General features: G+C 42.4%; 2 protein-coding genes across 2 annotated transcripts; both read left to right on the forward strand.

The window, feature by feature from the left end:
• Positions 15,585–25,330, forward strand: LOC8072037 (glycine--tRNA ligase, mitochondrial 1). Its single transcript, XM_002446316.2, has 9 exons — positions 15,585–16,025; positions 18,260–18,642; positions 18,729–18,846; positions 19,186–19,380; positions 19,509–19,733; positions 23,526–23,585; positions 23,747–23,827; positions 23,906–24,311; positions 24,774–25,330. Exons 1-9 carry the CDS (start codon positions 15,588–15,590, stop codon positions 25,019–25,021), a joined length of 2,154 nt encoding a protein of 717 aa, XP_002446361.2. The 5' UTR covers positions 15,585–15,587; the 3' UTR covers positions 25,022–25,330.
• On the forward strand, positions 19,746–21,535 carry LOC110436669 (4-hydroxy-2-oxovalerate aldolase-like). Its single transcript, XM_021464123.1, is given in 2 exon segments — positions 19,746–21,106; positions 21,109–21,535. Coding segments are annotated over 2 exon segments (450 nt in total). The 5' UTR covers positions 19,746–20,761; the 3' UTR covers positions 21,214–21,535.

Raw genomic sequence — 25,372 nt, forward strand, 5'->3', positions numbered from 1 at the left:
TCCACCCTTATTATTCCTAATTTAAAAAACCACTTATTTGAATATTTCTATGCTTACACTAAAGTATGAAAAATGATCTACATTAATGAAAGATTAGAATGGATGAAAGAAGATGCTGACCTTTAGAAGAATGGCTGGAAAAAGATGGTTGATGGTGGTCGGCAAGAGCTGCTTTTGCTCCCCCACGCAAATTAGATGGGGAATATCATATCTCTATTGAGGTGCGGTGCTTTTTTAAGAGCGGTTGACTAAAGTGAACCGTCTCTGTTCATTAACTTGTAGGAGCGGTTCTCTTAAGAAACCGTCTTTAAAAATAGGACATTTCTAGAGATGGTTTTGTAAAGATCGATCTTCAATGACGGGTCTCTTAATGCAACTGCCTCTAAAATTGGATGTGTATGAGAGATTTGTAATAAAACCATCCCTGAAGATGGATTTTTTAGAGTCGGACATGAAGCTACAGTACACCATAGCGTGGTTAGCGGCGGCCGCTATGTGAACCACTTCTGATGTAAAAGGTGGTGTCGCTAAAGTGATTTAGCCTTTTTTAGTTCACAAAAATTTTTGTTTTTGCTACTGTAGCATTTCGTTTTTATTTGACAAATATTGTCCAATCACGAAGTAACTAGGCTCAAAAGATTTATCTCACAAATTACAGGTGAACTATGCAGTTAGTTTTTATTTTCGTCTATATTTAATGCTCCATGCATGCGACTAAAGATTTGATGTGACCGGGAATCTTGAAAATTTTTAGAACTTAAACAAGGGTATAGCAACGAATGAGTTTGCGATAGGAGGGGTCAACTCACACAGTCATGCGCGTCCAGATACCAGCAACTTTCGTAAATTTCGGCTAAGCGTCATTCCGATCCATTGCCATGTAACGGACACTACCGATGCTTTTCGGCGGCCGGTGGGAACGGAACGGACAGACAGACAGACAGATGTGTATCATCCATGGAGAACTGAAGATGGATCAGTTGGTGCTCGAAAGTCACCGGTCGACGGACAGACGGACGACGTGCGTGCACCGATGGAATCAGCAAGCTACTAGAGACGTGGATGCTCAGGTGTACAGAGACGTGGACGCTGAAGTCCCCGTGCACTTGCACTAGCGTCGTCGCTACATGTTTCTTGAGAATTCAGACAGCGCAGCTGCATCTTCTTGACGGCTGGCACTAGTGGCACAGAGTGAGAGTGAGCAAGTAGAGAGTACTCGTACGCGTTGTTGACCGTCGTCGATTCCAGCGATGGGATTGGTGCTAGTGCTGCCCGGACGGCCGGCCGGACCAAAGTGACTGCCGATTCTTTTCTCGACGACGTGGAGGGGTCGCCATGCCCTTGCGCGCATTGACCGGCTGCTGGGCGTCGCTTTTTTGGCACTTGTACCAGAGGTTAAGCTAGCTAGGTAATCACTCTTATGATGACCTTATGATGATCCCTACACATGTAGGCATGCTGCGTGCAATGGTCCAGAGTCTCGCTTCATCAGGCCGTCAGTCAGTCAGCCGGCGGACACGACAGGCACACAGCCAGCGCCGCCCTGGCACGTCCTTCTCATCATCATCAGCCCGACCGACCAGCACGCTGTTCAAAGCTTCCGGCCGCCCGGCTTTGATTCCGGCGCCGTCGCCTTTTCAACGTTTGCGGCGGCGCTCCTGGTCGGAGGTTTCACACCGGTGATCGGCCTGGTGTTGTCAGACGCAGCAGCGGCGCCGTGCACGACTGCTTGCCTAGCCGTGCCGTGCACGCAGCGTTCCATCCTGTCCGTGCAGATACTCTTGCCTACACTGTGTCCGTTCAGAAAATTTTTAGAAAAAATTCACCACATTGGGGCCTTGTTTAGTTCCAAAATTTTTGGCAAAATGTTAATAGTACCAATTTCGTTTGTATTTGACAAATATTGTCTAATCATGGTCTAACTAGGCTCAAAAGATTCGTCTCGTTAATTTCGACCAAACTGTGTAATTAGTTTTTATTTTTGTCTATATTTAATACTTCATGCATACCTCTAAAGATTCGATGTGACGGGGAATCTGAAAAATTTTGCAAAATTTTTTGGGAGCTTAGAGTTAATATAAAGGATAAAACTAGTTACAAAGTTTACCAACAGATCAAAAAAAGAAATCACACTGTTCACTATGATCATGTAATGATCATTTAGAAAAGTGTGTTTTCTCTTTTTTATCTATGGGTAAATTTTGTAACTGGTTTTTCTTTCTCATACTAACTCTAAATGTGATAATTTTTTCCTAAAAATTTCTAAAATCATGTTCCAATATTTAGGTTTGGTTAAACTTGGATATTACATTGTTTTACATATTTTAAAATTTAAACTTTGAAAAATGACAAGTTCAAACCAGAATTTGAACCCCCAAAATTATTTCAACTTAAAAAGTGATGAATACCAAAGTTGTATGTAACACCCTAAATTTTTCTCTTTTGGAAATAGATGAAAAATAATTTAATTTTGTATTTTTGTGCTCATGGAACATAGGAAAAATAATATTTTTCATTTAAATAAAACTTATCAAAGGACTTAGCAAAACTGTTGTGCATTCATGCTTGTGCATTTATTTTATTGAGATGTGTGGCTTTGTCAAAAATTCCAAATGATTGAAATGTTTTCAAATGATGTGAAAATAGCTTTTGAATAAAAAAACAAACAAACAAAACCTACCTCTCCCTCTCTCTGTTCTGGTTCAATCGGCTCCCCCTCTTCCCTCTCGCGGTCTGGGCCCAACAAGTAGACGCGGCCCAGCCAGCGCCGCGCCCTCCCCCTTTCTCTTTTGGGCCAGATCCGTTCTCCTTCTCCCGTGGCCCAACGCGCGCGCAACCGGTCCAGAAGCCGTGGCCAGCCAGCCCGGCATCCTCCTCTCTTCTCCTCTGACGGCCAGTCGGACCCCACATGTCAACCACGCCGTTGTCTTCTTCCTCGAGCCAGACTCGTACCGAATCAAAAGTTCATCCCGATTTTGCGGGATTGGTTACCAAATTGCATACCAAAGCACCCGATAAGTAGGACCAGTGCCTCCACCGCCTCCGTTTCTTTCCCTTACATGCCCTCTAAGCTTTAATTCCGTGTTTTGGCTCCGTTTTGGATCTCGCCAAGCCGCAAGCTACCGCCGCCGCCATGGTGCTCGCGACCCGCAGCCATGCCAGCACTTCCGAGTAGTGGCCGAGCCTCGCCAATTGGTAACGAATCCCTCGACCCCTTCCCCTTGCTCTCTACTAGTCTTCGCGGAGTTTTAACCACGTCGAACATGTACAGGGAGCCGCCGACCGCCACCTCGCGTCGAACATCTTCCCCGAGACTTCCCCGACCCCGCATGTGCCCTGGGTGAGTTCGCCTTGCTCCCTATGCACTCGGAATCGAGTTTGGTGCAGTGTGGCGCATTTTCCACCAACTCTGGCGACCCCGGCCATGGCGCCACCGTGTTCGCCCTGCCCCGGCCGCCGGCAATCGGCTTTGTTCCGGCTAGCAAGCCGATCCCCTCTCTCTACTCTGATCTGGTCCATCGAGGCAAGATCCAACGGCTGCAGTTAGATGATACCCTTCGGGGTAAAACTTGTTAAAGAGCCCCTGGGAATGTTGAGAACCAACCCGCGGTCCTTGGCGTAAACTTACAAAGACGCTTTGCTGTTTCAAAAGCGTATTCTGCGTTGGTTAAAATCAAAATACGTTTTCAGGAAATTATAAATTTGCCACTGAGTTTCTTTAGGTCATAAAATGCTCGTTTCAACTCCGATTTGACCCGCTCAAATTGCGTTGGTTTTGTATTTGAAAGATCTACATGTTAGTAATTTTATTTTCCCAGCTTGAAACCTTTTAATTATGTGACCTTATTTAATTAATTTTTTTTCTATATAAAATCATGGAAAATTCATAACTTCTCCGTTTTAACTCTGATTTTCGTGATCTTTACGTCTATAAGGTCGTAGCGATACGTAGAATCATTTTATAAACTTTTCCTACTGTTTTTATATGTTTGGTGTACTGTTCTAATTATAGCCTTGTTTGCTTCGTATATGTTGTCTCCGGTTGTTTGTGTGTTGATGATCGATGATCGAGTTTAGACGGTGAGCAATTCGTGGAGATCAAGGGTGCTTCAGTAATCAAGATCAGTATTTGGACAACTAGCAAGATCAATAGGAGCAATTGGATCAAGACAAGTATAGCATTTGGATTTTATTTTTGTGACCATGATCCTGTGGCTAGATTAATGTTAAGTAATAAACGATAAAAATGACTTTTTAGCAACTTGATGATTTGTCTGTACGTGATCACCCGGGACAACAGTGCAACCATGAGGGCTATAATGGCTCTGGCTTTAGTTAAGTATGAGTAACTTTTCTAGCTCATTAGCGGTTACCCGTGTGGCGCAATTGGGGAATAGCAGAACGTGGATTCCTACAGGTGGATCACACGGACTGACTAATGAAACCAAGCAGCCCTAACTTGTTAGGCAAACCTTTGAAAGACTTCATAGTGATCCCTGCCGACCTTCCTTTGTAGTGGGTTAAGAGGCTGATCACCTCGGGTGAAAGGATAAATCATGACTCATGCGTAAAGATGTACAACCTCTGCAGAGTGTTTAAAACTAGTATACTAGCCGAGCTCACGGTCAGGAGCGGCCTTGGGGACATCTACATTAAGGGTGATGATTCTTGTGTGTTAAATATGCTCATTGTTTATTGTTTAATGCTTTACATTGTTTATGTCACATTGATCATGGGATTGTGGGATCTATACAATCTAGTTGCTATACTTGTGGAGTCCGACATGGACTCACTCTTGCTATTTCCCCCACACTTCAGGAGATGTTTTAGGCTTGTGATCAACCAGTCAGTTTGGATCCTGTAGAGTGAAGTTAATACCCGAAGTTTAGAGTTGTCTATCCGCTGTTTGTTATCAAAGGTTATCTCTTTTATACTAAGTATGTTATGTATTATGCATTGTCTTATGATATTACCCTTAATTTGTAGCTATATGTAAGATTTGACTTCTAAAACTCACATATGGTGCATATCTAGTTTTGTCCTTAAAATCGGGTATTACATTATATAACTCATGAAGATCTACAACTTTTATTTTGGTCATCTTATCATTTGGCAAATTCTTAGTACATATTATAGTCAACCATAGATAATTCCTAGTGTCAACTTATTGCCAAACATGGTCAAATTAGTATTTGGTCAAAACATAAACATAGACCCTAGCTCAAATTGTTCCAACAACATTTAAAAAGTGTTTGCAAGCCACAAAGTGCATAGTAGCATCATATGTGTACAATGAAACATACATAAATGATGTCTAGTCTCACACACATACATCAATGATGTATTACACACAAACTAGCTAGGCCCCCGCCATAACAACTTTTCCTTTGACACCTTTCCATTCCCATGGCATTGTGTCTTTGGGTAGGTTTTTTTCCACAACAGATCTTCTTAGTAAAGTCTGTGAATAGGGACATCTCATCATAGTTATTGTAGGCTTCAACATCATCGACGCCATCAACTCCGATAATGTGTCGTTTCCTGAGCACAACCACATGCTTAACTCTCTTCTTTAGGGGGGATACTTTGCGGGTCGGGCATATAGCAAACTTCTGTGACACGTGAAGCAAGCACCCAAGGATCATCATGGTAGCCTATATTCTAGTGCTCCATGACCCTCAAACTGATCTCATTGAATGGATGTTGCTTGATCTAGCGGCATCGAAATAGGGCCACCTTTATATCCCTTCCATAGTCAACTTCCCATATATCTTCAATTATGCCAAAGAACTGAGCCTTTTGCCCCACTCCATCAAGAGCCACAGTTTGAACATCAGTGTTTTGGTTTACACATTTAGTATCATTTGTGTGGGTATAGTACGTGTACCCATTGATGTCATAAGCATTCCAAGAGGTCACTTGTCTCGATGGCCCCGCCACCAACCTACTAATGGTTATAGAATCTATGGTTTCTCCAGGCGGTATGTTCTTGTCCTTCAACCATGAAGTTAGGTGTTGCTTGTGTTGTTTCATGACCGAATCATCTGAACTACCATTTCTCTCTGCCGTAATGATAGCCAAGTGTTCTTCAATGTATGGTTCCATCAATTTTGTGCTCTATAGGACACTGTAATGTGCCTGACTCACTTCTTTGTAATCATGGTCGATGAACACTTTTCTACCACTTGTGCCCTTCCCAGCTAGCCTACCCTTGTAACCAGAATCAGGATTACCAATCCCTCTCTATACTTTTAGGTACTCTTGATAGCACTCAATGACTTCTTTGCTATTGTAGCCCTCTACCATGGATCCCTCTGGGTATGCCTAATTATGCATGTATCAACTTAGAACTAACATGAACTGCTTGTAGGACCACATTTCATGCAAGTAGCAAGGGTCAAGCGCATATATCTGATGAACCATGTGAATCATGAGATGTACCATTATATCAAAAAACATAGGTGGTAAACAAATCTCTAGATGGTTTTGGGTCTCCACCATGAAATCATGTAGGTCACTCAGCTCTTTCCTGCCTATTGTCTTTTGTGAGATCTTTGAAAAGAAGTAGCACATGCGGGTGATAGCCATCTTTAAGAACTCCAGCTTTATAGCCCTGATTGCAATTGGTAGGAACACCATCAGCATCACATGAGAATCCTAAGCCTTGCAGTGTGCAAATGACAAGTCCTTCATTGACACTAGCTTCTTCGGGTTCACCGAAAACCCAGTCAGGACTTTGATCCCCCTCACAAAAGTGCATAAAGCTCTCTTCTCTTATAGGTCTAGGTTGCAGCTAGCTATGGGAAGTGTGTATTTTCTATTATCCTCAAGTATCAGGTGAAGCTCTAGCATCACTTTTAGCTGCACCATGCCTTTTTGTGCTTTCAGACCATCCTTTGACTTGGGGTGTCCACTAATGTAGCCATGAGACTCTCAAAGACATTCTTCTGCATGTGCATAGCAACAATGGCATGGGGGACCTCCAATTCTGGCCAATAAGGCAGATACTGAAATAAGATTGACTATTTCTTAAAAGGTACGCCTTCGATAGGAGGTGTGCTTCTATCTCTTATCGTTCCATCTAATTTCTTCTTTTCAAAGATGATGCGTATGTTTTTCACCATTTTGAACACATGTTCTCCATTACGATGTCTCTCTAGAGGTGGTTCATTCTCTAGGATGTTGCCATAGTTTCTTAAGTACAATTTGCTATGGTACATGTGACCTATCTTTAAGAAGCATTGGTTCCTTATGTAAACAACCTTCTTAGATCCATCCAAGTAAACTCATTTAGTATCATCCAAACAGACTAAGCATCCCGTCTTGCCTTTGATCTATCCAAACAAAGCCAACAACATGGGGTGATCATTGATAGTCACAAATATTATTGCTCTTAGTGTGAAGCCCTCTTATCGGAACACATCATACATCGGCTCCCCATACCTCCATAGTCTCTCAAATTCTTGCATTACAGGCTCAAGGAACACATCTATATTAATGCTTGGTTGTTTAGGGCTAGAAACAAGAACAATGAAGAAAATGTACTTTCTCTTCTAACACAAATACATAGGGATGCTGTACATGGTCAGGATCACTGGCCAAGTGCTATGGTCACTCATCCTCTCATTGAAGGGATTCATTCCATCGGTGCTCAAGGTGAATCATACATTCCTAGGGTCTTGGCTGAAGTCTTTGTGGTTATCATCAAAGTCCCTCCACTGACTACATTTGGCAAGGTGTGCAATCTTATCATCATCCACCTTGACTCATCATCCCACCATGCCATGAGTGTGGCTTCCTTAGGGTTTAGGAACATACGCCTCAAGCAGTTAGTCACTGGCAGGTACCACATTACCAAGGCAGGAATTCTTCTTTATTTTGCATCATTGCATAATGGAGTGTCCTCTATGAGTTGTGGTTCTTGTACCACCTTTTTCACACCCTTCTTATTCCTCTTGTTCCCCGCGGAGGCTTCTTCTCCCCAACTGTAAAGTTCATTGTTCTTATACCAGCTGCCCCACACCGAGGACATTTATCTAGCTCTTTGAATGTGTCACCATGAAAAAGGATAAAAATGGTTGGGGGCATATATAGATTTTTTCAACACCCATTGTCAATGGACTTGTAACCTTCTTCGCTTAGTATGTGTTGGCGGGAACTGAGTTTGGTTGTGGAAACAACCATGACAAGAGATGCAGTAGATCACTGAAACTATAGTCTGACCAGCCGTACTTAGCCTTCAAGATGAGTAGCTCAAGCACAAAATGTAGCAGTGTCTAGTATGTCGGACAACCTTTTCAACACCATACATAGCCTCAATCGATGCTTTTTCACCCTCTCTAGATTTTCTAGACCTTTTTTGCTCTTTAATATTTTTGGTCCAAGGGCCCAAACCATTTCCTCCAAGTTGTCAAAGTCTTCTGCACCCCCCTAACGTGCTCTACCATCATTGTCGACACCACCATCATCGCCATTTTGGTGACAACCACCAACATCATCACCACCTTGTTCATTATCGAAGTCACGATTCATTTGTGCACTAATCTCACATGAGAATTGGGACAAGTATTGTAGGGTTTTGGCGTCCTCTTCTTGATCATCATCGTCTCCTTGATTATCAGCATCATCATCAACAACCATGATTTCACCATGATGAATCCACACTATGTAGTCGAAACAAATCATCGCATAATCAGATGTGATTTGATGGTAGACAAATCTAAAAATGCCATAAGATTCTTGCAATCTAAGCAGGGATAGATAAATGCGCCATTATTCTGTGTCAATGTTGTTGCATGCTTCTCTACGCCTTCAATAAATTTGTTTACTTCTTCATGGAAGCCTGTCGTGAACCTCAACGAACCATACATCCAAGAATCCCTATACTCCATCTTTTAAATAAAGAAATATGTATTAAATGGTTAAAATATATGATTTTAAAGAGAACAATTATTAATATTTATTCTACATGAAACACACATAAAATTAGGATGTAATCTCCACTAAAATCATGCAAGAGGCACTAATAAAGGTTGTAAGCTCATTTCTCTAAGTAATTTACACCAATAGCTTGAAACTAGGGCCTAATTTGCTCCATACAAAGCTCAAGCACTATGAAAGAGAGAGAGAGAGAGAGAGAGAGAAAAGGATAATTAAAATTACCTATTACTACATAAATACTTACAAAAAGGATATATATTAAATGGTTAAAATATATGTTTTTAAAGAGAACAATTAACATTTTACCCACTAACTTTCATGCTAACCCCATTCCAATTTCATGAAACAAAAATTACAAAATGGAAAAAACAAACCCTAGATCTAGAACTAGATGTACATGAAACATACATGAAACTAGGGTGTAATCTCCAGTAAAATCAAGCAAGATGCACTAATAAAAGGTGTAAGCTCATTTCTCTAACTAATTTACCCTATTAGCTTCAAAACTAAGACCTAATTTGCTCCATACAAAACTCAAGCACCATAGAAGAGAGAGAAAGAAAAACTCTAATTTACTCACTAACCAACCATGAGAACTTCAATTAAAGGCTTGGAATAGCATTTTCTTACCTTCTACAAGCTCCCCACCAAAGGATTTGAGATCAACACCTCCCCTCTTAGTAGAGCAAATTTTAGGAGGAGCCCAACTACCCAAGGCCTTTCAACCTTTTTTTTGCCAGTTGAAGTGAGTGACCTGAGGAGGAAGAAGGTGGCTGCTTTGTATTTGCTCCGGGCATTTGTAGGGACGGCTGGTGTTTGAGCCGCCCCTACAAATGGGCACTATAAGGGCAGTTAGTGATTGAGCCACCCTTACAAATCAACCAATTTATAAGAGCGGCTAGTAACAACACCCGCCCCTACAGTGTCATTTCTAAGGGCAGCTAACTAGCTAGGCCTGAGCACGCCACTGTAGGGGCGGATCCAACACCAACCGTCCTAAAAACCAGGTGCCCCGAAAAAACAATTTCTATGTAGTGGCTGCTCGACAAGCAAAGTATTATTACGGATGCAGAAGAATAATGGGTAAAACTATGTGATGTAAAAAAGTATGTGTACTAGCCTTTTGAACTAGTATTTTGTGTTAGATTTTAGTTCCTTAGTACCTTCAAAATGAGAGGCCACATATTGAGGCAGGGTTTTAGATGGGCTAGACCATAGAGATAGGTTAGGTCTACCTCTAAAATTAGTCTTTATTTTTAGAAGTAGGACTATCTCTTAAATGAGATATCTATCTCTAAAAATAGTTGAATATTTTTAGAAATATGAATATTTTTTTGCTCAACTCTATTAATCAAATAGGTTGTCTCCTAAATTATTTTTTAGTAGTGGTTTTTAATAGTGGTGTTTACGGTGGTAGATATAATCGGCCTATGCCAGCGGTGAGATCCTACTTTGGGGTAGTGATAGGGTGCCGAATCAAATGGCTATGGTACTGGACTAGGTTAACAATGTTGTGCTATATATTTTTTTTATGAAGGAAGGATTTCGAGTTGATACAATAAAATTTAATTTACTTCTGGCTTTTGCCTAAACACAAAGCCCTCGACACTAATGGCCATCAATTCAAAGACTAGATTCTCAACTATATGTCTGGGAGAAAAACACCGTAGCAGTTTTGCAAAACACCGAGCAACTTTGCATCAATTATTGTGACATATTCAACACCAAAGCCTGTGTGTAGGGGTTTTGGAGGATAACTCATGTAGAAGCCAATGGATCATCAAAAAAACCACATGCAAGGGAGAATGAACAAAGTTTTTTTTTCAAAGACCAAATCATTTTTAACTAAATCGACCAATAAGTAGTTGTTGCGCCCAACATAATTATTGGTTTAAGGTCCTTCTGGAAACCTCGAGGCCCACTTCCAAAAATATGGGCAAGGGATTTAACGCAACTTGTATATATGCAAGCCCATATTAATATGACTATATATAGATTCAAAAAAAATATGACTATATATAGGGCTCTGCAATGTTAAGTACAAGGGTTTCTTGGTCGGTTATTCTTCTAAACAATATCATGTGGTGCTCTTTCTTAAGCGATTTTTCTAAAAAAGCTCACGAGGAAACAAGCATTTTAGTTAGGGTTGTCTAGTTACGTTCAAGAAAAGAGAATATATATGCTTCAGTTTACATCAAATTAACACTTCAACTACACACAAAAGAGAAGAATAGAAAAAGGAGGAACATAAATAGTTAGAAAACACAAATTAGTGATGACCATGAGGATAACGAAACAGGCATATCCTTAGGGTTTGTGCCAAACATTTACTAAAAAATAATCCTTTCTTTTCTTTGTGAATGGAAAAATAATCTTTTCTGACATTACATTCTCTTCAACCTTTGTCCTACATATACGTAATGTATCACCATTAATAATTTAAAACATGTCACGGCACGATCGAAAAAAAGCATTAATAATTTGAGCTTCTTGCCAAAACTTAATCCAAATATTCTATATGATCCTCTAATTAATTAATTGAGGCTTTTCTTCACTTAATTAACCAGATGTACTTTGTGTCTTTGTTGTTTCCTTTATTATGTCATTCAGATGGAGCACTGAGCCAGCCAACATTCTCAATTCACCAATATGTGTGGCACCCAAAACTATTGGACTGTTGTGGAAAGAAAATCAACTTCACTATGCAAGATATCTGATTAATGCATCTGATGATCGAAAAATGTGCCAATAATCTCTCTCACACAAGAATCATATGGTCATGTTAATTACTTGATGATTCAGCACTCTGTTCAAGAGATCGATCTATTTGCAATGATCGAGATAGCCTGTTCCATGTAGGTGAAGGAATAGTATATTAGGCCAGTTTCAATGGGGTTTCATTAGAGTTTCATACACATTAAATATGACGCTATATTAATGAAGAGAGAGATGATAAAAAGAGTTTCATCCCCATAAAACTCCTATGCACTGTTTCCAAAATATTGATGTGTTAGAAACTGTGTCGTGAAACTTCCATTGAGGATGGCCTTACCGCTTCAACTTTCCCAAGGTTCACCTTGATGTGCATCAATGCATCAAAAAAGGTGCAGAGAGAGAGAGAGTGATGGATGTGCAAGAATGTTTCCAGGTTCCTCCTCCCGCGGAACTAGTTCCACATCAACCTTTCTAAAAGCTCCTTTAATTAATTTGCATGAGAGGGTTCCTTTTAGGATTATTCTTGTCCCATTGTTCATGCTTTGTCCTAGGCCAGCAGTGTGTTGCTCTTGTTGCTACGTGCTTTTGGTATTTTTCTTTATCTTATACTCGATCCATCCCAAATTACAAGACGTTTGACTTTTTTGACACCAAATTTCACTATTTATCTTATTCAAAAATTTGTGTAAAATTTCACTTTTTTGTCGTGGCTTGGTTTATTAATAAAAGTTTTACAAAAATGACTTAAACTTAACTCTATTTGCACAAATTTTTTGAATAAGAGGAATGGTCAAACTTGGGTCAAAAAAGTCAAACGTCTTATAATTTTAAATGGAGGGAGTACTTTTAAAAGAAACAATGGATCGGGAGAATTAATATATGTATGGCCTTGTTTAGATCCAATTTTTTTGGATTTTGATACTATAGCACTTTTGTTTGTATTTGACAAACATTGTCCAATTATGGACTAACTAGGTTTAAAAGATTCGTCTCGCGATTTACAGATAAACTGTGCAATTAATAATTTTTAATCTATATTTAATGCTTCATGCATGTGCCATAAGATTCAATGTGATGGAGAATCTTGTAAACTTTTAGATTTTTTAGGCCAGTCTCAATGAATGTTTCATGAGAGTGTCTGCACATTAAATATGATGCCACATAAGCAAAATTGCTGACTTGGCACGGTTATTAAATGAAAGAGTTTCATCAGATGAGAGAGGAGTTTCATCCCCGTGGCTCGGTTAAACTATGCATTGAGACTGGCCTTAGTGCATCTAAACAAGACCTATGTTTGCATCGTCATTATATTGTCTTGCCTAATCAACTTTTTTTTAGATTAAAAGTATTCACCTAGCTTTATTAGAAAGCGTAACAAACACCCAGATGCCTGATCAACTTTTTCGTCCGTTGTTTTAGCGGAGGCAGCCACTAAGCTTCAGTTTCTCTGAAACCCAGTGCATCGTAGTTTGGAAAGGATGAACATGAACACTTTTTGGTGGTCGGTCACTTCACATTGCAAAAAGAATCGCTACGGGGGTACTAATCTGTTGATTATTCAGGACTCTTCGGGTACACAAAGTATGCGGGGATTTTGGATTATACCTGAAGAACTTGTGCTGTTTCTTGTACTCTCCGCCATTTCCATCATATTTCAGAGTGAAAAGTGTTGGCCAAAAATAGAGTTAGTTGCTGTTTTCTCGATGCCATTTGTACTGTTCATCAATGAATGCAATGTTCTCTTAGCTATCTATAGAGGTGGGAACAACAGGGCAAAGAGGATATATTCGATCTGGGACTACATGCTCAAAGCAGAAGCAAGCAGCTGGGAAAAGGAGAAGCCAAGCTAAGGCTCACTAGCTAGCTAGCTACTGCGTGCGTGCTCCCGGCCGAGCAAGAATCTTTGGCTTCTTTTGCATGAACTTTCTCAGTTCGGCGCTCACCGATTGGGTGCAGAAATGTACTCGAAAACCACATGCAGTGGATGCAGCTAATCATCAGGTCCTCTCGTTTGTCGTATTAGTTGACATCGATCATACACATGCATATGCATGCACGTCCACCTTAATAATATATAGAGGACCTTTAGCTTTGCGCCGAATGGGGCGGCTCCGTTGTGACTTGTGAATGAATCTATTCTCTCTCTAGTGTGTACTTATATGTAGGCATATAGTATATGTCAATATATGTCGCTCTCTAACCCTCATCTTTTCTATCAATTTATGATATAGTACCTCTGTCCTAAGGAGAGTGTCTTGCATAGGGTTTCGACGTTTCGTATTAGTCAAATTTTCTTAAATTTAACTAGATTTATAAAGTATATTAGCAAATTTTGTATCTTTAAATAAATTTATTGTTAAAGTACAACATTCAATGTACCGTTAATCTAATGATACTTATTATGAACCATAAATATTGATATTCTCTTGTATATATTGGGTTAAAGTTAAAAATATTTAACTTCTCGTAAAGTGAGAATGACACTTTTTGTGCAACGGAAGGAGTATATATAGGTTAAGCCTAGTGATTGCAATGACAAGTATTCCTTCTTTCCACATATGCACGAATGCATGCACGCACTTATAAAGACTACAAAAAAATATGTATTGTTTAATAGATTATTAAGAGAATTTCCAATAGTTTTTCTTAAACACACTTTATAAATCCTCATTTGGAGAGTCATTCTAATAAAAATCACTATTTATATCTCTCGATGCTCCAACAACTTCCCTATATCTTAATCCGTCACTTTGGAAATCTAGCTCTAGTCTCTTTGGCGAGCCATAAACCAGAAATAAAGAATGGGAATATTTATTAGAGATCTAGTTGAAGAAGATGGTGGAGATTTTTTTTGCACTAAAATCTATATATTCTTCTCGATGCAAAAGAATATAAAGAGACTCTTGAAGTTGTTCTTATCTCATATCATACCTACATGTCTACAAGAGGATTTTGAGAGGCAGTTCTTTTTTATTTAAAGAGGTAGGCAGTTTGTTCACCAAAATCTATATTTCTATGATTCTATTAATATAAAGAGACTATTAGAGTTTCTCTTATCTTGAATCATGCATGCGCTATGCACTACGGCAAAAGAGGAAGACATATCGGTCTAGCCCAGTCTTTTGGAGGTGTTTATAGTCGTCTTTATTAGAGCAACTCCAAGAGAAGAGCTATCCATGTTATGTATTCTATATTTGGCTATTTTGTTAGAGAAAAGAGAGTCCAACAGCTATTGTATTTGGTTTGCTAAAATAGCAAGTCATCTATTCCGGAGTTCTCGCATGGTAAATATAGCTTGCATGTTCCGCTAGCCATATGATTTGTCATATAGAAAGACTGTTGGAGATTTTTGTTTTTTACATGATTTTCTATTTTAGAGAGGTTGGCTAAATCTTGAATTTAGCCATCCATTTTTATCAACTCTCTTGGAGTTGCTCTTAAGAGGTACTTATAGGAGCAACGTGTAAAGGGTGTGTGTAGGTGTTTTTATATGTATATACGAGTGTACGTACATGTATTTCAGTGTGTGCATCTATTCATAAAATGTATTTACATAAACAGAATCTGTACTGAAATCTTTAATATTCTCCTTTTCTTTTAGGAAAAATCTTTATTATTCTCCTGACTAAACTTCACATTACACAACATGGCATCACAGAAGGACCATAGAAATTTCACATCTCTTGTTTAACATAACATGGGCCCATAGTAGATAGCCCACTAACCTTACTTTCAGAATCCGCCACCATACCTCTTAATTCGTAATGGGCCAGTTTTTACTCCTAGAACCACTCTTGCAACGGGCCTAATTTCAGCCTACTTTTTTTTTGTGAATAATTTTCAGCCTACTTATATTCTGTTTGCTATCCAGTCGGAAGCCCAGAAGCACTGGAAAATATCTGGTTTCCCGTGGGCCCGGGAGTACGCCACCGATGGCCCACCCACCAGGCCAGCGCGCGTGGGCATTGGGGCAGCAGCGGCCACCGACTAGTGGGCCCTACACGTCAGCCCCACGATCCGCTTCCCATCTGATGCTCCTGCTCCGCCGCGGCGTCTTCGTCCTCCTCTCGTCGCCCTCGCCTCGCGCGCCGCTCGCAAAACCTCTCCTGCCCCAACGCCCGCCCAGAACCCTAGCCCCGACAGCGCGGCAGCTCGTGGCTATGTCTGCGCCGGCGCCGACCCCGGCCCCGTCGGCGGGTGGGGCGGGGACGATGAGCCGGGACGCGTTCCGCGCGGCCGTGACCAACACGCTGGAGCGCCGGCTCTTCTTCGTGCCCTCCTTCAAGATCTACGGCGGCGTCGCGGGGCTCTACGACTACGGGCCCCCAGGTTGTGCCGTCAAGGCTAACGTCCTCGCTTTCTGGCGCCAGGTACTGTACTACTACACCTTTTAGAGAAAGGATAAGGTGTCTACTGGATGCACTAGCACCCAAACCATTCTTGTTCTGCTGATTATAAACCTTGGTAATTGCTCTGGTTCATAAGCTTGCTGATTAGGAGACTACATTGATTTCCTGGATTGTAGAAGATTAATGTTCTCAGTTTCAATATTTTAGGGGTCACATACTGAAAATTGTCATGCTTATGCTCTATAAAATAATCAATTAAATCTAGTGTATTGTGATGTTAGTGGGAATGGTTTCCATCAGTTGGTACTGAGAAGTGTATACAAGTCAAAAGTACATGTATTGTTTAGGATGCTCTCAAATGTCAATGTGTATTGTGATTTTATTTTAGTGATATCTAGATGAATTATTTTTTATTGCTGTGACTAAAGGAATTCATTATAATATATTTATGAGTAAACTATACCAGAACTACAACTTTTACAGTAAAATTATCACAATCTGTGCCACCTCATGGAACTGCACATTTAAAGTCGATTGTACCTTGAAACTACATATTTAAATCTATGTATCAGTGTCATCACACTGAATATTCAGTATCAAATAGTATTGCAAAAAACTACATATTTACAGTCGATTGTATTTTGAAACCACATATTTAATCTCTATGCATATGTGTGCCACCAAACTGAGTATTTGGAATAGTATCACAAAACCAGAGATTTAGAGGAAAGAGGAGTGGCTGTAGGTGCTTAAATCTTCTAAAGGAAAACATGTACTTTGGTAGTTTTGTGGTAAGCTGACAGTTCTGCAATAAGGTGGCTTAAATATGTTGTACCTGTAGTCTGGCAAAATTTACTCAATATTTAAAATCTCAAACACATTTAAGGGAAGGGGTCTTAATTCAAGTTGCAACTTTCCAATTCTATGTATGGATAATAACCAGATGCTTTCAAATCTGGATCGACCCCATTTTGGGCACATTTAAACCGAAAACCGAGCACCGAACCGAACCGCAGCGAACCGAACTGAAATTTTGGTTTTTTCGGTCTTCGGTTTCAAGATCTGTGAACTTTGGTGTTCGGTTTCCAGGTGCAACGAAACCGAAACACCGAGCAACCGAACTTTCTGCAGCAGCAAAAGGGTAAAACCAGCGAACACAGCAATAAAGCCAACGAATGTGGCCAGGGGCAGCCTAGCCCAGTAAGGCCCACCATAGTCTAAGTCTCCAACTAGTATAGCCCAGCCCCTAGTTGGCCATCTACCGCACACAACCACGCACTAGCACCATTCGTTGTCAACCTTATCCCGATATTGGAGAGTGGCGGCGGCGGCGTGACACCAGACTGGGATGGAGGTCGCAGGCCTGTCGATCTCCAGCCGCCACACCGCAGTTGCATCTCCAGGCCACAGCGGGCCGGCGGCAGTGGCGCAGCGCAGTCACGGACCCCGGACACGCCGACGGGCGGATGGCCAATGACCGTGGCTGCGGACGCCGGATGCACGCGGGACAGGGTAACAAGACAACGGCAGAGCGTCGTGAGCGCGGCAACATAGCGCCGGGGTCGCGGCCGTGGACTTTGGATGGGGATGAGCGGATGGCGGCACAAGCACCCTCGTCAAGCTCTCTGGCCGTGGACATCCATCGGTTTGCTCGGTTAGAAACCGAAGAACCGAATTTAAAACTGAAACTGATATTGTCGGTTGTTGATTTCCTGACCAACCGATCGGTTCCTAATTTTTGAAAAACGAAGTTTGAGCAAACCTTATAAACCGACCCGAACTATCGGTTAAAACTGAATGCCCAGGGCGAGATCGACCTGAACTTATGATTTCTTATATTAGCACGGTTGTTAAAAATGTTTCCATTTCCATCTGTGGTAAGGGGGAAAATGGGAATAACATGTATTGCATAAATCATGACATGGGACATGCAGTAAAGTATCCTTCATGTAATCTTTTATCCAAATGTATATTGGACTCATATGAGGTGAAAACCACCTTGCTTTGAAAAGATGAAATCTGTTGCCTGGAGTGTCCAGTTTTATTGCAGGTAGTAACAAAAACTTCTACAAATAAACACTGCTTGCAATAAGATCAAAATATATTTGCATCCTTAAGTTCTTAACTTCTTGAAAGTTAATGTTGTTTTCACTTGATTTGTTCCAGTGCCTGCATGTATTAGCTATATTGTCTTCAGTACATTATGAGAATATACTATAGATCACTGCTTACTAACTACTCAACTTCTTTATTAGCATTTTGTATTGGAGGAAGGGATGCTTGAGGTTGACTGTCCATGTGTGACACCAGAAGTTGTCTTGAAAGCCTCTGGACATGTTGATAAATTTACAGACTTAATGGTTAAAGATGAAAAGACAGGCAACTGCTACCGTGCGGATCATTTGCTGAAGGACTTCTGTAAGGATAAGCTTGAGAAGGATCACACATTGTCACCAGAGATGGTACAAGAATACAATAGAGTTCTTGCTATCCTGGATGATCTCTCTGCAGAACAATTGGGTGCTAAGATTAAGGAGTATGGGATTGTTGCTCCGGACACCAAGAACCCATTATCAGATCCGTACCCTTTCAATCTCATGTTTCAAACTTCCATTGGACCATCAGGTTTGAGCCCAGGGTAAGACAATAATGGCTGAATAGGTTCCACTATATTTCCACTATGTTCATTCTAGCTTAAGCATATCTGCTTCCTTGGTTTTGCAGGTATATGAGGCCAGAGACAGCTCAGGGTATATTTGTGAACTTCAAAGACTTGTATTACTACAATGGCAACAAGCTGCCATTTGCTGCAGCGCAAATTGGTCAAGCCTTCAGGAATGAGGCATGACTTCGTTAACCTTCTGTTCATGACCTGTGTTTTTTTATTAGCATGCCTTGTAGTATTTAGTTCCTCTTCTTCTTATTAACATATTTTCCATCATAATCATAAATGTAATGTGGCACATCAAAGGTTATCATGATTTGTTTGGTACATTTAAAGACATCTTCTATTTACTAGGTATCCATATAGTATAAAATATTATTTGAATAACCTGTTTACTATTTTGGTAAATTGGAAAGTAAAATGGGTATGATCACATTAATTGCCTTTAGCTGTAAGCCTGTATCCGTAGAGTCCTACCAAAATACTCTCTTGACTGAAGCAAATTCCTTTTGCTAGATATCTCCCCGTCAAGGCCTTCTGAGAGTCCGTGAGTTTACTTTAGCGGAAATTGAGCACTTTGTGGACCCAGAGGACAAATCCCATCCAAAGTTTGGTGATGTTTCTGATCTAGAGTTCTTGATGTTTCCAAGAGAGGATCAAATGGCCGGAAGGTCTGCCACAAGACTTAAACTCGGAAATGCTGTGTCTGAGGTATTATGTCCAGATATTTCTTGGTTATTATTTTGACAATATGTTATCTGAGCTCTTCTCTTGCTACTATTGATATCATTCTCTAAACTTGTAGTGCTGTTTCAAAGTAATTTATGCTACAACTGCAGGGAACTGTGAACAATGAGACCCTTGGCTACTTCATTGGAAGGGTCTACCTTTTCTTGACACAACTTGGGATTGACAAAGATCGTCTCCGTTTCCGTCAACATCTGCCGAATGAAATGGCTCATTATGCTGCTGATTGTTGGGATGCAGAGATTGAATGCTCCTATGGTTGGATTGAGTGCGTTGGAATTGCTGATAGGTCTGCCTATGACTTACGTGCCCACTCGGTATGTATCAGTATCATCATCCGTACACTCTTGGAATTGCTGGTTGGTTGTTCATTATGGAGCAAGGAGTGGTGCATCTCATATTTTTGAATTAAATAAAGTTACTTTTTTAAAAGCCCCCATCCTTATTATGGTCAAATATTTATTGCTATGAAAAAGGTAGCCTTCTTTGTTTTAGGGAAAAAGTCTACTTACCCCCCTAAACTATCAACGTGTGTCTAACCTAGGCTCTGAAGTACAAAACTAGGTAACATACACTCTAAAATTTGAAAAACAGGGCAACGAACCCCTGTGGTGGTTTTGGTCGCTGGTTTCGGTGACGTGGCAGCTAGCGTATCAGCGGTATGGATCCCACGTGTTACCTGGTTTTGTACTTCAGAGCCCACGTGTCGTCCAGGTGTGGTGGAGGTGGCTGGCAGATGGATCCCACGTGTCAGACAGCCCACAATTAGAGGAGGTTGTGCGGGGGCCCGGCCGCTCGAGGAGCCCTCCTCGTGAGTTTCTAGCGTGCCCACATTCCAGACGGTTAGTTCCACGTCCATGGATGAGGGATTCAATGAAGATTTGCAATTGCTTTGCAATGGGGGAGAACGGAGAACTGACCGTGAGCGGAGGTTGCTGTTGCTGCGGCAGGAGAACTTGCACGTGAACATGGGCTGCTTCATGCTTCCCTTCACTTGAAGCACCTGTGGGCTACACTCCGGCTCGCCGTCGAACTCGAAGACGAACCTCGGGTCTGGCTCAACGCGGACGGTGATGTTAAGCTGCGCCCTCGCCGCCGTCTTGCCGTGCCTGGAGCGGTGCTTGCCGATGGCGACCCATCCGCTGTGGAAGACGATGGGCTTCACCATAGCGGCCCCAAGGTCAAGCGGAACGACGAGCTTCCCAATCAGCCTGCCGGAGTTGACCCCGCCTCTGCCTCTCTCCCACGCCCTCCCTCAAGTCTCGCCTCGCCGCCTGGGACACCCTCTTCCTCCTCTCCTTCTCCCTGACCCTCGCCAAGCTCACCGCCCTCGCCGGCTACGACTATGTCATTGTCTGACATGGAGCACGGGCTCAACGGGATCCCCGAGGCGCTCGCCTACCTCAGCGCGCTCGACGCCGTGCACACCTCCGCCATGCTCCGCCTCCCGGAGGCTAGCGTCGTCTGGGCCAAGAAGGCGTTGGACCTCGGCCCCGCCAGCTTCATGCTCCCCGCTATCGAGTCCCCCGTGGCCGCCGCCGACGCGGTCTCCCACTGCCGCTACCCGCCGCGCGGGGTCCGTGGCACCGCGCACCCCATCGTCTGCACCTCCGCCTACGGCTTCGACGACTCCTTCCTCTCCCACTGCGAGGACGATACGCTCGTCATCTGCCAGGTTGAGACCGTCACTGGGGGATCGCAGAGATCGACGCCATCGCCGCCGTCGACGGCTTGGACGTCGTGCAGATGGGCCCGCTCGACCTGTCAGCTAGCATGGGATACCTGTGGGACCCCTGAACTATCTCGTGGGCTGCCTGACATGTGGGACCCACCTGCCAGCCACCTCCACCACACCTGGACAACATCTTCGCCAGTATGGAATACCGCTGACACGCTGGCTGCCACGTCATCGAAACCAGCCACCAAAACCACCCCAGGGGGTTTGTTGTCCTGTTTTACAAATTTTAGAGTGTAGGTTACCTGGTTTGTACTTCAGGGCCTAGGTGAAAGGTCCTAATATGGCTAGAGGGGGGGTGAATAGCCTATTTAAAAATTCTACAAACTCACTAGAGCAAGAGGTTAGTAAATAACAAAGCCAAGCTTTTTGCTCTAGCTTTAAAGGGGTGTTTGCAAGCCACCTATCCAACAATTCTAGTTGTTAAGATCACTAGGCACACAAGAGCTATGTCACTACTTACACTAGAGAGCTACCTAAAGTTTCTATACAAGTAAGTAAGCTACTCTAGTTTGCGGGAATGTAAGAGAGAAGGTTTGATCTTTATACCACCGCGTAGAGGGGATGAACCAATCAATAAAATGAAGTCCAATCACCGGGAGAAATCCAATGAACAAATACAATGGAGACAAGCAATTTTTCTCCCGAGGTTCACGTGCTTGCCGGCACGCTACGTCTCCGTTGTGTCGACCAACACTTGGTGGTTCGGTGGCTAAGAGGTGTAGCACGAACCTCGTCCTCACTAGGACACCACAAGAACCTACCCACAAGTGAGGTAGCTCAATGACACGAGCAATCCACTAATGTTGCCTTTGGCACTCCGCCGAGGTAGGCACAAACCTCTCACAAACACCGGGAGATGGCCACGAACAATCACCAACTCGTGCCAAAGCTCCTCCACAGCTCCAAGCCGTCTAGGTGGCGGCAACCACCAAGAGTAACAAGCAAACCCGCTGCTCAACGATCACTAGTGCCACTAGATGCTCAAACTCTAAGCAAATGCAACTAGGATCTCTCCCAATCTCACTTTGGATGAACAAATCTTGAACAAGGTGAGTGGGAAGTGTGGGAGTATGCTCACAAGGTGTATCAACAAGTTAGAGAGTCAAGAGAGTGAGCATGAACCGGCCAAGGCATATAAATAGAAGTCCCAAGCTTCAACTAGCCGTTGGCAGTTTATCCCACTGACTGCGTTCACACCGGACGCGTCCTAGTTCACACCGGACGCGTCCGGTATTGACCAGACCAGCGTCCGGTGCTCCTGACCGTTAGAAAAGTAGTCGTTGCCTCTGACACTGACAAGGCACCGGACGCTCACTTTTGAAATACCGGACGCGTCCGACCTCATACCGGACGCGTCCGGTATGCATCGGACGCAAACTCAGAGAGCGTCGCAAAACTTGAGTCAACACCGGTCGCCACACCGGACGCACACACCGGACGGTCCGGTGTGCACCAGACTCACACCCAGAGAGCTCTGCAAGAGGAGTTTGCACCGGACGCCAACTCGGACGCGTTCTAGTTCACACCGGACGCGTCCGGTGTGCACCGAACGCAAACTCAGAGAGTTTCACCGAGAAACGAACTCACCGGACGAGGCACACCAGACTCTACGCGAAAACTGTTTCCGCGTCCGGTGCCTCAACTCGGACGCGTCCGACCTCATACCGGACGCGTCCGGCCTGAACGCGCTGCACACAAAGATTTCTAACTTCTTCCCTTGCTTCCATGTGCCAACACCAAAGTGTCTCCACATTTGTGCACGTGTGTTAGCATATTTCAAAAAACATTTTTCAAGGGTTACTTAGTTAGCTCACTAGGTCCTAATGCACATGCAAGGAATCCAATCACCTAGTGGCACTTAGACAACCGTTTTCACGAGATTACCCCTCTTAATAGTACGGTTATCTATCCTAAATGTGATCACACCCTCTATGGTGTCTTGATCACCAAAACCAAAACCCTAAGCAATACCTTTGCCTTGATCTCCATAGGGTTTTGTTTTTCTCTTTCTTCTTTTCCAAGTTGAGCACCTGATCATCTTGTGGTCATCACCATCATCACCATGATCATCACTTGCTCCATCACTTGGCATGTACCAACCTCATTAAGTCTACATACACTTAGTATAGAGGTTAGTACTAGGGTTTCATCAATTATCCAAAACCAAACTAGGGTTTTCACTAGGTTAGACACACGTTGATAGTTCAAGGGGGTGAGTAGACTTTTTCCTTTGTTTTAGTGTTGTACGATTAAATAGTTAAACAATAATTGAGTTTAATAACTAAAGCTCTGACTTTATTGGCCCCATTCTGAAATTTTCTTTTGCATGCACATCACAGTAGAACTCCTTTCTAATGTTGGTATTGGACAGGATAAAAGCGGCGAGAAACTTGAAGCACATGAGAAGTTTGCAGAACCCAGAGAAGTGGAGGTGAGTTTTACATTTCCTTTTATTGTACACTAATGTTCTCAGTCATTATTTTCCTCTAAAAATGTTTCAGTCATTACCATAGCTATGAAGCTGTGATGTTTTGGTCAGTTTCTTAAATTATCTGCTTTGCAATTAACAAGTTTCATTTTTGGCATATTCAGAAATTAGTTATAACGCCATCAAAGAAGGAACTTGGTCTTGCATTCAAAGGGAACCAGAAGATGGTTCTTGAATCATTGGAAGTAAGTTTCATACCTGCATTGACTTGTTATATTATGTTCCTGTTGCGTTGATCTTCATACTTTATTATCTTCTTACAGGCCATGACCGAGACTGAAGCATTGGATATGAAAGCTGTGTTGGAATCCAAGGGGGAGGTTGAGTTCAAGGTGTGTACGCTTGGGAAGGATGTTACCATAAAGAAAAACATGGTTTCAATTAACATCGAGAAGAAAAAGGAACACCAAAGGAAATTTACTCCTTCCGTCATAGAACCATCCTTTGGGATTGGGCGCATTATATATTGCCTTTTTGAGCACTGCTTCTACCAAAGGGCTGGCAAGACAGAGGATGAGCAGTTAAACGTATTCCGTTTTCCCCCTCTTGTTGCTCCAATAAAGTGCACTGTCTTTCCATTGGTCAAGCTTGAGAAATTTGAGGTTGTTGCCAAGAAAATTTCAAAGGCCTTGACAGCAGCAGGGATTTCACATATTATCGACATGACAGGTACATTACCAAATAAGCAGACTTGCGCTTATGTTCTATGGCAGTTTCAACTAAATTCTACTTCTGATACTTCGGCATTCCCTCCATTCCAAATTATAAGACGTTTTAGCTTTTCTAGATTCATAGCTTTTGCTAAGCACCTAGATATATTATGTCTAGATACACAGTAAAAAAAAATATGAATCTAGCAAATTGTACATTTAAAGATGTACTAATAGATAAGGCATAGCTTTCCATGTTTTATCAGTTGATTTTTTAATTGTTAATGTCTCTTTAGTTGTTATTAGTTCAGTTTTCCAAATCATATGCTGTGGGACTCAGATGTGCGTGCTATTCTTTTTCAGAATATTTTGATTGAACGAAACAAGGCATGGAATTTGTTCTTTGAGTTGTGGTGGGTCCAATACTGCAACGAAGGTCTATAGTTTCAATTGTTCTGATCTGTGGATGCTTTTGTTACAGGTAATACAATAGGAAAACGGTATGCAAGGACGGACGAGATTGGTGTTCCCCTGGCGATCACAGTCGATAACACTATAAGCGTGACGGTGCGCGATCGCGACAGCAAGGACCAGATCCGCGTTGAGGTGGACGAGGTGGCCTCGGTGGTGAAGGAAGTGACGGACGGGCAGAGCACCTGGGCAGACATCATGTGGAGGTACCCGGCGCATACCACCTCGGCCGCCGACGAGGAAGACGCGGAGCCCTGAAGACAGCGCTGGCACAACACCACCCAACGATCGTTGGTCCCTGATACATTTCCTCGCTTGCTTAACAGAGCCAGACTGCGTTGTCGTGTAAGCCTACAGTAGTCAGATATTAGCTTATTTTGTTATGTTGGTCTCGTAACTTCTGCTGCTTCATACCATCTCGTAAATTCCTTGTTTTACAGTAGCCAGATTCCTGCACATTTTGATTTCCACAAACAAAATAGCAGCTTCTTTGTTAGTTGACCTCGTAAATTCTGCCACCTCATTTCATCCCGTGTCACCCTTGATGAACTGTAATGTTTTTTGCTAGCTTGAAATGTGCACGGTCCTGGTTGAGTAGTCACGGGAGAG

The sequence above is a fragment of the Sorghum bicolor genome, chromosome 6, assembly GCF_000003195.3.
Source record: "Sorghum bicolor cultivar BTx623 chromosome 6, Sorghum_bicolor_NCBIv3, whole genome shotgun sequence".
NCBI classification, from domain to species: Eukaryota; Viridiplantae; Streptophyta; class Magnoliopsida; order Poales; family Poaceae; genus Sorghum; species Sorghum bicolor.